The 16,530-nt window shown below is 34.1% G+C and overlaps 1 protein-coding gene across 4 annotated transcripts in view; it reads left to right on the top strand.

The window, feature by feature from the left end:
• Positions 1–16,220, top strand: part of CDK13 (cyclin dependent kinase 13) — a 125,623-nt gene extending 109,403 nt beyond the window's left edge. The window contains exons 10-15 of one of the 4 annotated variants that reach the window (XM_061415376.1): positions 469–585; positions 1,161–1,292; positions 5,432–5,479; positions 6,995–7,200; positions 10,303–10,572; positions 11,164–16,220. In XM_061415376.1, coding sequence (XP_061271360.1) covers positions 469–585; positions 1,161–1,292; positions 5,432–5,479; positions 6,995–7,200; positions 10,303–10,572; positions 11,164–12,014 — 1,624 coding nt within the window. In that variant the 3' untranslated portion in view covers positions 12,015–16,220. Of the gene's footprint in view, positions 1–468; positions 586–1,160; positions 1,293–5,431; positions 5,480–6,994; positions 7,201–10,122; positions 10,573–11,163 lie in introns of all 4 variants that reach the window. The other 3 variants (XM_061415374.1, XM_061415377.1, XM_061415375.1) reach the window with 3 other exon arrangements.
• Positions 16,221–16,530: the final 310 nt, after the last annotated feature.

Genomic DNA, 16,530 nt, shown 5'->3' with positions numbered 1-16,530 from the left:
GCAGCAGTCTATACAGTTTAGTTAGTGTCTTCAGTGTAGGAAATCTTTTCTGCGGTTATTGCAAGCTTCATTATATTAATGAGAAGTGGTAATGATAGGTACCTGCAAAACCAGAGGATACATATACTAAACTCTAGTTCCTCAGTTGGTATAAAAATTTAAAATTTTGGTTAAAAATATGCTCAACATATTTTGAATATTACCTGTGTCTTTAAGATTTGATTTTGCAAATATGAAGGTTTTCTTTCTAGAAATTGGAATGTTTATAGAGTGTTAAAAGCATTCACTGAAAAGAAATTCTTTAAACAGTTTATTTGGGATGACGAAAATATTTAATGAAACTTTTATACATTATATCAGAACTTCAGCTTTTGTATATTTAAAAAGGCGTTGTTTTGTATAGCATTTGTATGTATTATTTTCTCGATGTAGTTTATATTGATGTACTTCTTTTTATGTGTTGTTTAGCCGTATATGTGGGAGTCCATGTCCTGCAGTGTGGCCTGATGTAATCAAACTACCGTATTTCAACACCATGAAACCAAAGAAGCAATATCGTCGAAAGTTAAGAGAAGAATTTGTTTTGTAAGAAGGGGATGCTTAAACATCCATATTGCATTGATTTTTTTACAAAGTTACTTCTTTAGAATTCTAAATGTAATTCTAGCCTCTGTTGACCTAAGGTAGACCTATCACAATTCTACTATATCATTTAATTTTGAATGTCCCTTTGCTACATGCAAGTAAGCATTTCACCATCTTTATGAAATCAGTTATTTGGGTTGTGTGTTTGATTTAGTGTTTACCTGAGAGAAGTTTAACAATATCATTTAAAATTTTAATGAAACCATTTTCAAGATACTTGAATTCAGCTTTTTATTTTGTTGTAGGAAACTATTCTGTTCAGTTTTTAGTTAATGTTAAAACAGCAAATTGCCCATAGGGTAATAAATATGCTCTTGTTTGCCAGTTTTCAAATTATTTAGGATAATACTTACAAAATTATGTAAAAAATAAGCATTACTTCAAAGGAAGATTTGTAACTTATTGGAATAAACTGTTGCAAATGTGTTACAAAATGCTAATGTTTTAAGCTCCTACAGAAACATTAAACTTGAGTCAAAAGAACTCGCATGACTTTTGTAATCCTCTCATGCCAGTATTCCTGCAGCCGCACTAGACTTATTTGATTACATGCTCGCCTTGGATCCTAGTAAGCGCTGCACTGCAGAGCAGGCTCTTCAGTGTGAGTTCCTACGGGATGTGGAACCCTCAAAAATGCCTCCACCAGAGTAAGTAACTTTTTACCATATGCAAAATGTGGACAATTTTAATAATATCTGTATGGAACTATCAAGCTATTATGTGGTTAGTTAAGTCAAAAGAAAAAGAATAAATAGGATAGCAGTAGTACATATAATTTGCACATCAAATGTTCAGGTAAACATCAGACCAGCAAAAGCAGCTTTCCTGTAGCTATTTTTATTAATATAGTTCAACTCTTAAAAAAAAGTCACTGCTGCTGCTATTGTAGTACTGCTTCTATCAATATTACTTGCTGTAGCTAAAATCCTGAGTGCTATGCTAAGCATTTCTCATGTAGTACATTAATCTTTATAATCTTAGGAAGTGGGTATTATTATCACCATTTTACAGAGATGCAAACAGGTTCAGAGAGGTTAAGAAACTTGCCCAAGAATACAAATCTAGTAAAGGGTGAAGCCAGCTATCAAATTTGAGTTAGTTCTGTAACAAAAAGAGGTTCTGAAATACTCCTTAGCGGACTATACAATAGAAAATTCTTACCACTGAGTGAAAGAATATTAGTATCAAAAGCCTGTATAGAATGAGTTCACTGTCTGTGGTGGGGTTGGGAGGCAGGAAATGCATAGAGTTTGGGAGTCAGAGTGGCTGAGTTCTTGACTCTTTCACTCCTTTGTGGTTCCTGTAATTTCTCTAGGATTGATTTGGGGAAGGGGATAAAGCAGTCCATTTCATTCTCCTTGATAGAACATGGGAAGTTTGTAGAGATTTTGTTAGTAATTTTGAAAATGATGATGAGTGTCATAAAAGCAAACCTGTTCCTATAATAACAAAGTGTGTCCATGTAATAACAGTTAGCATATTGTGAGTGAACAAACATGGGCTTTGGAGTTCAAATCCTGACTCTTCCACTTAATTAATGAAACTGGTCTTACTACAGTTCTGTGAGATCCATCATACTTGGCTTTGTTTTTTATTGAACTGTATATGAATAGCCTTTGTGAGATGTTTTGAAAGGCAGAAAGGATCTATCATCTGACACGCTGAGGAACCTGAATCACTCACTGTTGAATTGTTTCATGGATTTTTTTTTTTTTGCTTATAGTATATGTCAGCTGTCTTGAAATTTTGGCTTTAGTACCCCTTTTAACTTCTGATTTTGAAAATTTTCAACTCTATACAGAAAAATAGAATAATACAATGAGCATTCATATATCCTTCATCTAGATTCAACACAACTGATATTTGTACATATTTATCACTATCTTTTTTCCTGAACTATTTGATTATTGTGGAAATGACATTTCACATTCACCATGTTATGTATAAGAATTAGGACTTTATTCTGTATAACTACAATATCATTATGAAACAGAGGAAATTTAACATTTAAATATCTAATAGATTTTATATTCAAATTTCTCTAGTTGGCCCAATAATTGCCTTTATACTCTGTTTTTTGTTTGTTTTGTTTTGGTTTGGTTATTTGGGTGAAGAATTTATTCCAAGCTCACACATTTCATTTAGTTGTCATGTCTCTTCAGTCTCCAGGGAAGACTTTTATGACATTGACATTTTTGATAAGCTAGCTATTTTGTAAAGCATTCTACAGTCTGGCTTTAATTACTTCCTCATGATCAGAACTAGTGTAACCAGTAATTGGAGTATATTTTTGGTTTTTTTTTTAGCAAGAATACTACTTAGGGTGATGATATGTATTTCCTGCTGTATCACATCAAGAGGAATGTAATGTAATTTTTCTCCCATTATTGGTAGTACTAAATTGATATCTTGGTTTAAGTGGTCCACACAAAAAAATTCTGGTAAAACTGGATTGAGCACATTTTAAACTGCCATCTAAACTTTTAAAATCAAGGTACAAAAGATACAACTTTCAGTGTGTAATTGTAGACACTTTTAAATACAGTAGTTATCTTGTAAATGTATCTAGTGGAATCAAAATACCTTACATTTGATATTAATCAATATTCACTTAGAAATGTATGAACAGACTTTTCAACAATTGGACATCATTGGGTTTTTGTGTGTATGAACTTACATTGCTTCTGCAGGTTTTTAATGTAGCATATATTTATGCTTGAAAATATTTTATTGATGACCCTGTTGTACTTCTTTAAAACAAGTATATGAGTGGGAATTTTTAAAAATTTCCTCTGACTACGAAGCATTTTCTTCTTAATCAGCAGTGCATATTTTAGTTAAAAGAAAATAAACTAACAGTACATTTTATCAGAGATGCAACCTTAATGAAATAGAGTTGAGATTTTTTTCAAGTGATTTGTGTATCTATTTATTAATGTTACATATTCTAGAATGAGATGTAGTTGCACATTAATGGTAATTTTAAAAATTTTGTAAGTACCCTTTTAAAATAAGCATTTGAGACCGGATGGAGTTTTGTCATAGTTAAATCACTGAGTTTTTTGAACTTCTTACATATTACGTCCCCAAGATCACAGTGCTCTGTCATCAACAGTTATTTTAATGATCTTTCAGATGTCAATTCAAGATTCTTTCTCTAATTTTCTTGACAGCAAAGAATTAGAAACCACATGACTTGCAAAAGATTGCTTAACCAGTCATTAATCATTTATTTTTTTCAAATTTTGAAAGAATAAGCCAAAGAACTTTACCAATATTTATTACATGACTTCTTATACTTTTTACTTTTTATTTGCACTTAGGAAGTCAACATGTAATTTTAGTGCTACTTAACCAATTAATACTTTTGTTAAATTGTATTTCTTATTACATATTAAAAATATATGCTTTTGTCAGAATTGTTGAAACTGTAGGTGCATCCCATTTGATTTATGGAAAATATTTGCCACATAACCTAATAGGAAACTGTTCATACTATCAAACACATAACCTAAATTGATTTGATTTTTATCAGAACACACTGGACTATATTTTTCCATTAAAAATAAACATGTTAGTACACATTTTGGTGAACATTCTATTCAACCAGTAATAAATTATGGGATTTATCTTTGTTAGGTACATCAATCACTAAAGCAGTCAGGTTGAAATTATGATATTGATCTAATATTTAAATAAAAGGCTATATAAATAGTATAACGTATCTCTTTATTATTTTCTTATGGTAATGGTAGTTAAAATTGTAAAATGTGAAGGTGAGAACTATAAAGAAAGGCATTGGTATTCCTTTGGGAAATAGCGTATGTATTAAACTCTTGTTAACAGCTTTTTAGGAATAATCAAATGAGTATGGTATTAAAAATAAATGTCATTAATTTTACTAGATATCCTGTCAAACTTTTTTAATGTATTTAATGAAATAGTGCACTTTGCTAAAAAGTGGATTAGGCTAGCAGCTAGTCTATAATTTTATTTTTCCTTAAAAGCAAGTAAAAGGCTTTAAACAATTCATAAGATAAATATGATCAACTGTAAATGGAATAAATATTTTGTGATATAATTAAATACAAAATACTTTGAAACTACCTTTCTGAATGATGAAACATGAATATAATGCTTGCTGTGTGAAAGGCACTGTCTAGGTGCTCACATATGTTAACATACATTTACTTATACTCCACAAGGTAGATTGTTTTGTTAACTCCGTTTTTAAAGATAAGGAAAGTGAGGCACAGAGGTCAAGTTACTTGCCTATGAGACACAGTAAGTAAGTACCTGAGCCTGTATTTGAACATTCAGAAAAGAGCACATTAAAAATTAGGTTGTCCGGGAAACATTCCCAGTACATGTAATAGCATCACTAACCTATTACTATTTGTTGGGTAATGTTTATCTTTCCGAGTGTTGAGATCATCCATAACAAATCTCTTACCGTTAAATTGTGGAAGGGAACAAAATCCCTTTTTAGTGGGTTTCTTTGCTTTATTCTTATGGGACTCTCCCACAAGAGCAATGCATTCTCTGAACATCAGCATGGAAAAAATAAAATCACTCTAGCCTCCTTAGGACAGTACTGCAGTATGTCTGAATTCAGAATAACCCCAACAGTGGCTAAGGTTACATACCTTACAATACACATACATACAGACACACACACACACACACACACACACAAATACAGAAAGCAAAGTCTTTGGCAGGTTTATGATGCCTTAAAGCTTCCCAATATCAATATTTCAAATTGTCCCTTTGTTTGTTACTCCAGGAGGTTTTTACACGCTGAGGCAATGCATCATAGTAAGATGACTGAGAGGTATGCCTTTGTTTTGTTTTTGGACCTCAGGTGCATAGATTTGGTTTAATCATAATTCTTGTGTCACTCATCATTGGTCCATGCATGGCTCTCTTTTATTCTTTTAGTCACTTAGTTATTTTAAATGATGTTAATAAGCAGCCATGAACTTACTGAATAAAAGCTCGAACCTTGACAATAACTTACTTTACTCATATCGTATCCTCTCCGCCCATGACCTATCCCCCTTGCCTTCCTCCACTGGAGGTAACCATCATCCCTGTTTTCTTTTGTATATACTTTTTGTTGCCATCTAAATGTACTCATAAAAAGTTATATTTTACAATTTTAGTTGCTTTTAATTTTATGAAAGTGTCATGCTGTTTGTAATCTTTTGGGAATGACTTTTTTTTAAACTTAATATTATATTGCTAAGATTCGACAATATTGTTGCATATGCCTTTATTTTATAACATGAGATAAAACTGTGAAAGAGGACGTGTGAAAGAACTTTCTGAACATGCAGGCCCTTCTCAAAGATCAGTTTTAGGAAAGCGGACACATGAATATGGAACTTTTAGAACAATTTCAGGTATACTCCATCAGAAAATATTATTGTATCCCTAGAGGTTAACATATCCAGGTTGAAGACTAGGTTGGGGCTGCTTAAGGGAATTTATAGATATTCTGGGCAAGTTTATTAACCTTTCCAAGCCTCAATTTTCTTATCTTTAAAATAGATATCATAGTAACTTCCCATTGGATTTTTTATTAGGGTAAGAAGAAAATATTTATAAATCAAATATTTATGTCTTTTTTAAGCAAAAGTTATTCTTCAGTGTTGTGAATTCTGTGAAATTACACAAAAAAATTGTTTCAGAATTGTGGATAACTTTGATAATTGCTAGTTATTCAAAACTCTCAATGATAAGTATAAGTGATAAGCCTGGATTACAATCTGTTTTTGAAACTCCTCTTTAGCATCAGTTTAATTCTAGAGCATTTGATTATAGAAGCAAATAAGAGGATATCAAAAAGTAAAAAGCTTGTACTAGAAAGTTTTTCACAAACGTTATGTCCTAGCCTCTGCTACTTTTTAATTCTGTGTCTCTTTTCTGCAAGTGGCATATTTTTCACCTTTTTTTCATGTCCTATTCAGTGTATGATGTACAGTGTGAGAATTGGCTTTAAAAGATTGCACCAAAGATAATAGTAACCTACTTTTATGAACATTTACTCTTCATTCATAGTTTTAATAAGTTATTATTCATTGATTATACAGAAGCCACAGAAAAACAGTTTGTCTGTATAGGTGAAACCTATACAGACACGTGAATGATTTGTGTTGGAGGAGTTTATAAGACCTGTGTGAGAAATCTTCCAAGAAAACTTGGAGGGGAGTGGGGGTGGCAGCTTTGGTGATGTATATTGGCATTTCACTATATATTTGCTGTATATTAGCAAACGCTAAGTATTAGCATTTTGTTGTTGTTAAGAGATGCCATTGACAAACAATTTAATACTTTTTTCCCCCAGCCTTCCATTATGGCAAGACTGTCATGAGTTATGGAGTAAAAAGCGAAGACGACAGAAGCAGATGGGCATGACTGATGATGTTTCCACAGTTAAAGCCCCCAGAAAGGACTTGTCTCTGGGCATGGATGACAGCAGAACTAGCACGCCTCAGAGTGTGCTGCCGTCTTCACAGCTGAAACCTCAGGGCAACTCGAATGCAGCACCTGGTCAGTAGTACTTCATGGGTTGGTTCGCTTCACATTGTTTTGTGGTTGCCGTTAACTGTATTGCTGTAGTGTTAAAGCTCTTGTGGCTAAAAGTTGAGCACTGAATTTGACATTCCTTATTATTTGATTGTGCTAGTACAGATGTTTCACTGCTATAGCAACATAATATTAAGCACTCTCAAGGTAAGATTAATTTATAAACTGTATCAAATTACATATAATTAGTGATTGGTCAGATTTCTCTGCTTTTTCCCTTGACGTGAGAGTCAGTAGATCTTTTACTAACACTGCTTTTTGAGGCTCCGCATTCAGTGTCTGTGGATGCGTCTAAGGAGGAGGACGAAAGATACAAGAAAACAGCCAGAAATCATACTCAAAGCTCTTTCATACTATTTATAATGTTCTCAGGTCACTTTTAAAATATTTCCCACTCTATTACAGAATCTCAAACACTGGAATCTGACATTGTGTCCAAAATGATTTGAAGTATGATAAAGAAGGGTATTTTGAGGAAACTTAAATTTTTTCCTCTGATTCAATCTGTTACAAGAGTAAGCTTTTTTATGAGAAACCAATCTCTTCAGTGTTGTTAGAAGTGTTTTTTCTCTCTCTTAGTTAACAATTAAAAAAAAATAGAATCCACTCCCTCATTTTGCCTCAAGCATCCAGAAAACTTTCACTTTAACTTTTTTTATGAAGACAGATATAAGAAATAAATGTGTTGTGTGTGGTGTTTTATTAAACATGAAAAATAGCCCTAAACTTATTAAGATATGAGTAAATATTGACCTATGAGTTAGTTGATTAAAACAGATCTGTGGATCAGATTGAACTTTTGGTGGTTAAGTATAAATATAGAGTAGACTAGCTGAGAAAGCTTGAGGAAGATTACCTTTAATACTTTCTCATGTAATCCACAAGCTAGACTTGACCTTGGTCAGATTACATATAAAGTGTTGATGTTACTTTAAAAATGAAAAATAATTACTTGTTTTTCAGAAGTATTCTTCAGAGTTTCTTGAAATAGTGAATCCCCTTGTACATGGAAATACTTGATATTCGTAGCTTAGGAGAAAACACCTTTGTTATACAAAGTGAGGGCTATCTATATCAAGTTCAATATCATTTCTCTTCATGTTTAAAATAGTAAAACTTGGAGAAAGACAAAAGAGAAGCAACAGAAGTTTTCTTGGTTTGTGTTTGTGTCACTTGTTTTATATACCATCTACTTCTAAAAAAAGCTTTGAGATGATTATAAGTAATTTGGATGGTGGTCACTTGTCCCAGGTAACAGTTGTTATATTCCTTAAGAAAAATACCAGGTCTGTATTTCTACTTCTCTTCATGGAACTCATGTCCTTATTCCACTGGCAGCCTAGTGGAATAGAAGAGAGTTACTGCACTCTATTTTAGCTGATTAAAAATGAAATTTGGGCTCATTTTGTATTATTTCTTAGCTCTACATGTTTACAACTCTGTTAATGGTAGAATTTCATTTTTCTTTCTTCTCTATTCAAACTGTCACTGTTATTCTATTTTTTTTTGAAATATGAATGAATCTTCTTAGCTCCATTTTTTTACATCATCAGTAAGTGTCATGAACTAAAAATGTCCCTTCTGTAGGTGAGACACCATAGTTAAAGGGTACTCTGAGCTCACATGGAGACTAAAATATGTAAAGAGAATATATTAAAAATAGAATTAATCATCACATTTTCATCTTAGAATTCTATAGGTCTGTCATCTGTGGTTATAGAAATTGCTTATCAGTATCTGTATTATCACTTAATGTATATAGTATTATGTACAGGGCCTTCGTGTTATTATGACTCAGGTAAGTTTGCATAAGAACCTGTATAAACCATCACAAGTCTAAATAGAAAATTAGAAAAAGAAAGACAACCTGTTTTATAGGTGATGAATTAATGCCATGGTATATGTAAATGGGCTTCCCCGATGTCTCAGTGGGTAAAGAATCTGCCTGCAATGCAGGAGACGCAGGAGATATGGGTTTGATCCCTAGGTAGGGAACATCCCCTGGAGTCAGAAGTGGCAACTCACTCCAGTATTCTTGCCTGAAAAATCCTATGGACAGAGGAACCCAGTGGGCAACAGTCCAAAGGGTTGCAAAAAGTTGGACACGACTGAGTGACTAAGCACACACATATATATGTACATGATATGCATGCTTCTGTAGAAGTTCCTAATTTACCCAGAGGGCTTAACTTTAAATAAAGGCAATTTGAATAAAAGACATTATATCAGACAGTCTATAAAATCCAGTTTGAATTTACTGCAAAGATAAGGTTAGGTTCTTAAAAAAGAAGCATTATTTTAGATGAGCAGTATAGAAAATGGTTAAAAGTTCAGACTCTGGAATCATAATATCTGGGTTCAAATCTCATTTCTGCCACTTACAGAGTTTGTGACCTTAAGCAAGTTATTCAGTCTCTCTGGATGCCAGTTTCTTCTTCAGTTTTGCTTTTTGTTTTTTTTTTTTAAAAGTGGGGCCAGTAATTAAGCATGCCTTATACGGTTGTTGTGAGGAATAAAGGATATGCTCAGAGAGTAACCTGAAATTGTAGCTGTCATCATCACCAGTGCCCATCCACAGGTGCGATTTCCTGGTCATGTCTATAGTATGGGCTTCTAATGCTGGTCTTGATTTTCCGTTTGAAGTATTTACCCTTAAAGATAATTTATTCAAAATGGGCTGCAGTTCTTTTTCTTTTTTGTTTTAACTTATGTTCACTGAACATCTTAAATGTACATGAAATTGAACTAGAATAAGATTCCCTTTTCACAGTATTTCTTAAACACTGTCCCACACATGTACATTTTAAAATGGTGATACAGAGGCATTTTGTTGGGAGGGGGAGCTGTGAATTATGGCAATTCTAACCAATACAAATTTTGTTTTAGTAAAAACAGGCCCTGGACAGCAGTTAAACCACAGTGAATTGGCAATTCTGCTAAACCTACTACAGTCTAAAACAAGTGTTAATATGGCTGATTTTGTCCAAGTGTTGAACATTAAGGTAAACTCTGAGACTCAGCAGCAGCTAAATAAAATAAACCTTCCTGCTGGAATTTTGGCAACAGGTGAAAAACAGACAGATCCATCAACACCACAACAGGAGTCTTCGAAACCATTGGGAGGAATTCAGCCTTCTCAGAACATGCAGCCTAAAGTGGAGCCTGATGCGGCCCAGGCGGCTGTGCAGAGCGCATTTGCGGTTCTGTTGACTCAGTTAATAAAGGCTCAGCAGTCAAAGCAGAAAGACGTGCTGCTGGAAGAGAGGGAAAATGGGTCGGGTCATGAAGCACCATTACAGCTCCGGCCGCCTCCAGAGCCTGCCACGCCGGCGTCGGGTGAGTGTGCAGATAGCAGACCGCGGACCCGGCTGCTCTCACGCTCTTTTCTTGCTGCTGCTGATTATCTGTAATGTGTATTGTTTAGCTTTGCTAGCTGATGTCCTGAAAATACTCAGGTTACTGGTTATAGGTTGGTTTCTTAGTCTATATACTCCTAGGAATTGATTCTTTAATTGTCTGTGGGCAGTAAGTAGAACTCATAATAATGCTGTAGATGTTTCTCATGTAATCTATGCTAAAAAAGTAATCTTTTACTCCATTTATAACTGGATGATTGACCAAAGCAGAAACTTTACATATATAGTAGCTTTTGTTTAAGCCATAGATAGGTACATTTGAGATGACTTTAAAAAATCAAATACAATAAAATTTTTCTGTCACCATAAACTCAAATGAATATTAGTACTTACATATACCTTTTAATTTTTCATTTGACTTTTGGGTGGTTTTTGTTTGAGTTTTTGGTTGGTTGGTTGTTTTTTTTGCTAGGGATGGAACTTCTTATGCCATTTAGGGAACATTGAGTATTTTGAAAATTTTGTTTTCCATGGTAACTTTCAACTCTCTTTTTTGCTTTGTTTCACTTAGGGCAAGATGACCTGATTCAGCACCAAGATATGAGGCTATTGGAGCTCACACCAGAACCGGACCGGCCTCGTATTCTGCCTCCCGATCAGCGACCTCCTGAACCTCCGGAACCACCACCAGTCACTGAAGAAGATCTAGATTACCGGACAGAAAACCAGCATGTACCCACCACTAGTTCTTCGTTAACTGACCCTCATGCCGGAGTGAAAGCAGCCCTGTTACAGCTCCTTGCTCAGCATCAGCCCCAGGATGACCCCAAAAGAGAAAGTGGTATTGATTACCAAGCAGGAGATACTTATGTACCTTCTTCAGACTACAAGGACAATTTTGGATCCTCTTCTTTCTCTTCTGCTCCTTATGTTAGCAATGACGGTCTTGGAAGCGCCTCTGCTCCACCATTGGAACGACGTAGCTTCATGGGAAACTCAGATATTCAGTCCTTGGATAACTACAGTACTACTTCATCTCATTCTGGTGGTCCACCTCAGCCTTCTGCCTTTTCCGAGTCATTTCCCAGTTCGGTAGCTGGATACGGAGACATTTACCTCAATACAGGTCCCATGTTGTTTAGTGGAGACAAGGACCATAGATTTGAATATAGCCATGGCCCCATTGCAGTGCTGGCAAACAGCAGTGACCCTTCCACAGGGCCAGAGAGTACTCATCCTTTGCCAGCAAAGATGCACAACTATAACTATGGTGGTACCTTACAGGAAACCCCAGGTGGCCATGGCCTCATGCATGGACAGACCTGGACTTCTCCTGCCCAAGGACCTGGGTATTCACAAGGATACAGGGGACACATTAGCACATCAGCTGGCAGAGGTCGAGGCAGAGGGTTACCATACTGAGTATCTGTTTTTCCTCAGGCACATCATTTTTATCTGGAAAGACTTTTCTAGCTGCAATTTAAAGCAGCAATCCAAGAGACTTGAATAATATTAATTCAACAACAGCTTTATTTTTATGTGGAAAAGGGTCTTGCATACAATAGTTAAAAAAAAGACAAAAAAAAAAACCTTTGCTTAAATTCATGCTGTTCTAAAACCTAGATCTATTGATTGTACATCTTCACAAATTCTAGTTAACAATTTTATTTTGTATTCTTGCAGTTTTAAGTGGATGCTAATCTTAGGGACATAAAAGTCTTTTATGGCCCTCTTGCAGATCTTCTGAACTATGCACATTTGTGCTTTTTTGTAAGTTTGGACCAACTTTTATGTAACAACCACCCGGCCCCTCCCCCCTCCAGTTTTACAACAATCAGAAAGGGCACTGATTTATTTGGTATTTTTCTTTTTACAAAGCTACCTTTAGTCAAAGGTCACTGTCAGTCTTTGCACCTGCTTTCAGTGTTATTGTGAAAGGTGTACTTTGTGCTTATTTCAGAAAATAAAACACAACCTTTCTCTTGATGCAACAGTTTTATATAAAAAAAATGGTCAATGTTATTTTTGTTTTATTTTGCAGATTATCATAGCCTAGCAAAATGCATTCAAACGAAATAGTGGGTTTTATATGAAAAATATGGGTGGGGTGGGGAGGGTAAGTAAGTGCCTTAACAGGTAAGCTTAAGGTCTGAAAAAGTAGTTAACCTTTACACCCATTTGTCTTCTAAAGGGAATCAATGTATTGAAGAGGCAGAGGGCTCTCAAGTGTCCAGGGGCTGCCTGTTCAGTTCCTGTTAGGTCCATTCCCTCTCCCTGTCACACTTTCTCCTTTTCTTTGGGCTCTGTTACCTTCCAACACCACCTTCTCTTGACAGGGGAGTGAGAGCAGAGAATAAAAGTCCAGCTCCCATCAGCACCTTCTGTTAACTTCTGAGAAAAAGTTCTAAAAAGTTTTGTCATTTAAATGGTGGAGAGTAATAGCTAAATGAGCATTTGAGAGTATCGTTTTCTTTCAGGCTGCCACATTGTCCCTATTTCCTTTTGTCATGGGTAATTGGAGGCAATAGCAAAGAAACAAGGCTTAATAACAGAATTTGCATAATTCAGTTAAAGTTCATGGGGGGAGGGGTGGCAAACACCACTTTTTAAATTATATAATTGCCATCTAACACAAAGTTAACTCTGTTCACTTTACCGGCTAACTAGAAACATTGCCTAGATTGAATTTATTAAAGTGAAAAGAAAAAGTAGTGCAAAAAACCCTCTTATTCTCTCTCTCACTTTCTGTAAGGTTTACTACAACATCTGCCATACCTAGAGTAACTGTATTTTAGTTCATTTTAGAATGATGGACTAACCCTTATTTAAATTGTAATGGTGTCAAGTTCTTTTGTGCACACTCAAACACATGTACCATTATAGTAATCCTAGAAAGGAACCAAAGGTAAATAACCAGTGTTTCCATTAGCACTAAATGCCAATTAACCATTTTGTTTTTTAATCATTCTCTTGGTAACTTATTTTTTGATTGGAATCTTAAATTGGAACAACTGTTATTGAATGAATATTGCTCCAGTTCTAAAGTCAGTCTTTTAATCTTGTGCCCTCTATCTGACTTGTGAACGTTCATTGCAAACAGTATATGGAAAGCAGTATAGTTTGTAAAGTGAATAATTTACCATTTTACTGCTATAAAATGAGTTCATGTCAGTTGACCATTTTATCTTTTGATGGAATTTTTTTGTTGTTGAGAAAGAAATGAATGAAAGACAATAATTATGCTTTTATTTGAATATTGAATACTAACAACTTATACTAAAACTACATTGCAGGAAGTGAAGAAATATTTTGAAATTTAGCAAAATAGCTACAGTATTCAAGTATCTGAAATTTTAATATGGTGAGTCTTAGAGCTTTAGACTTTCCTATAAGTGACAGTATCTAAGTTATTCTTAATAGTCACACTTGATAATTCTGCTGACCATAGCAGCTAACCTAAAATTGAAGATATTTATGTGACATGAATAGCCTGTGTTTTAAAAATTAAATATTTTATATAAAATTGAATTGTGTTTGGATAGTTTTTCCTAACATTTCAGTTATATATTTATATTGGGAAAGTGGCTGGGAGGACAAGGAAATTGTTGCTTGAGGTTGAAAATTTGAACTACAGCTCCTGATACTACCCTAAGACAGCACTGATTGTGAGATACACTACTTAGGAAAAATGTTGCCAATTAAACACAACTCAAGGCTAAGATGCTTCCCAAGTTCAGAGATGTTGTTATATGGAAGAAGGCTTCTTAAAACTGATGAAATATGGTAGTAAAACTCTTAATGCCTTCTTCAGTATCATCTAATACTTCAGTAAATTTGGATTAATGAAAAGAACAGGGCTATGAAATCAATAATTCTGTGTGTTATAACTGCAGTAATCAGTATTCTTGAGTGAAATTGAAGGAGCATAAAATATTTTTGGGAAGAAACAGGTAAGTCAGATTGCAAATGAAATGAAAATACAAAAAATTGACCTACTAAAAGAAAATATTATTTCCCATGTGAAATTCCCTTATGTATTTCTTGATACAGCAGCTTTTTCTGCATGTAACTCAGTATGTTTCCCAAGTCTTCAATCCATTTTTTTTTTTGGAGAGTCCCAGTCATCCATGAACTTTTAAAAGACTCATGTTTTAAGGGTTTATTGATTAATAGTTTGTGGAATGTGAATTAGGATAGGGCTTTAGCTATGATTCAGAGCTCAACTCTGTGTAAATATTCAGTGCCTACCAAGTGCCAGGTACTATTCTAGTACTTGGGGTACATCAATCAACATCAAAGGCTTTAAATAATACTTCCAGTGCACTGATAGTGAGCAGGAATATTTAAAAAGCGAAGTAGTATTTGCAGCTCTTCAGCTGTATCTAAATTACACATAAGTGAAAGTAAGAAAAATGTGTCTGTCAAATTTTGAAGTCAAGTTTGAATAGATACAAAGTTCTGGCAAAATAGAACAACTGGAAATTCAGTGATAAAAGCAAAATTTAAATTGGATCTGACTAGTTTGCAGCTCAGTTGGTAAGAAGTATCAAGATTTCTTAAGAAAAGTAGAAGATAAATGGCCTAAATGCTTCCAAACTAATCTGGTATTTCTGAGTTAAGGTTTTTTTGTATTTGGTATGAACTTAATCCAATTTTAGATTATTTTTCTCCCTAGGCTCCCTTACCTGGCCCCTGCCTTTCTTTTTAGGTAAAGCTGAAATACGAGATTTGAATAAAGATTCAGTGATTCCCTGCGTTAATGATTTTGATATTTTAAAAGTCTGAATAGGATGTCCCCAAAGTCTAAAATCTGGTCCATCTCTTTACAGCTAAGAAAAATGAGACTTAGATGGATTACCAGGGTTGTTCTTAGCTATATCTAAATTCTGTAGTAAATGCTTCTTAATGAGAAAATTAACTGTTAAAATACTTTTGATAAAATAATTTAAAATACTGAATAATTAGTTTAACAGATGACTTTAAAAAGTCAACTTAAAAAAAGCCTCAAAAAATAGGCAAATAAAATTTTAGAAAACTTAGGAGCCTCTAGAGACAGTTTTTTTCATATATGGATAGTCTTTAGAAGGGAGGTTCCTCATTTTCTTTTTTAAGACAATAGTTACCTAACAATTAGATAGTAAGACTGAATCTTTAAACTTATTTTCTGTTTGTAGGAGGAAGATCGGTATCAGCAGGCCTGCAAACATTGCTTTTAAATTCTTCCAAGTTTGTAATTCTTAAACTGTTTCTAGTGTAATTAAAAATAAGAGCTATTAAGAAAAAAGCTGTCAGGGGATCCAGTTGAAGGTGGGGAAAACAAAATTTTGATCATATTGGAAAGAACTTGTTTTTTGAATTATGTAGAAGAACATTTTGTGGGTTTTATTCCTTTTACCATATCAAATGTCCCATTAAAAAAGAATTTTCTAATTGAAAACGCCACATTGAAAATGAGGCTCTGTAGTGAATCACTTTATATTTTTTTCACAATTAATTTGTTGTCAAGGTGTGGTTTTTTTGCAAGTCTCGTAACTCCTAAATCCAATGTGTTTAATATAAGCCATTTGTTTAACAAAAGAAAAAAGACTGTATTTGATAGTCTGTAAATAAACTGCCCTAAAAATCCAGGCTACTTTTATCCTTGTTTTCTTCTTGCCTCATATACAGAATAGACTCAGAAATAAGCTTATCTGATGTGAGGAATATACCATTTGTTATAACCGTTGTGTAATGTTTTACAGACAATACTTTAAACCTGGAACCCTTTTTTTCCTTATATATTTACATATTCAAAAATGTAGGAACATATACAGAGATAACCACTATTAATATTTTGCCTTTGATGGATATCTTTTAAAACAATGGGATTATACTTCCCATAGCTTTGTAATTAGTTTTCATTTAATATTTTGTGAAAATCCATCTTTGTCAGTAATTC

This window comes from Bos javanicus, chromosome 4, assembly GCF_032452875.1.
Source record: "Bos javanicus breed banteng chromosome 4, ARS-OSU_banteng_1.0, whole genome shotgun sequence".
Classification (NCBI taxonomy): Eukaryota; Metazoa; Chordata; class Mammalia; order Artiodactyla; family Bovidae; genus Bos; species Bos javanicus.
Note: the sequence above shows the minus strand (reverse complement) of the source record. Positions and strands in the feature narration are given on the sequence as shown.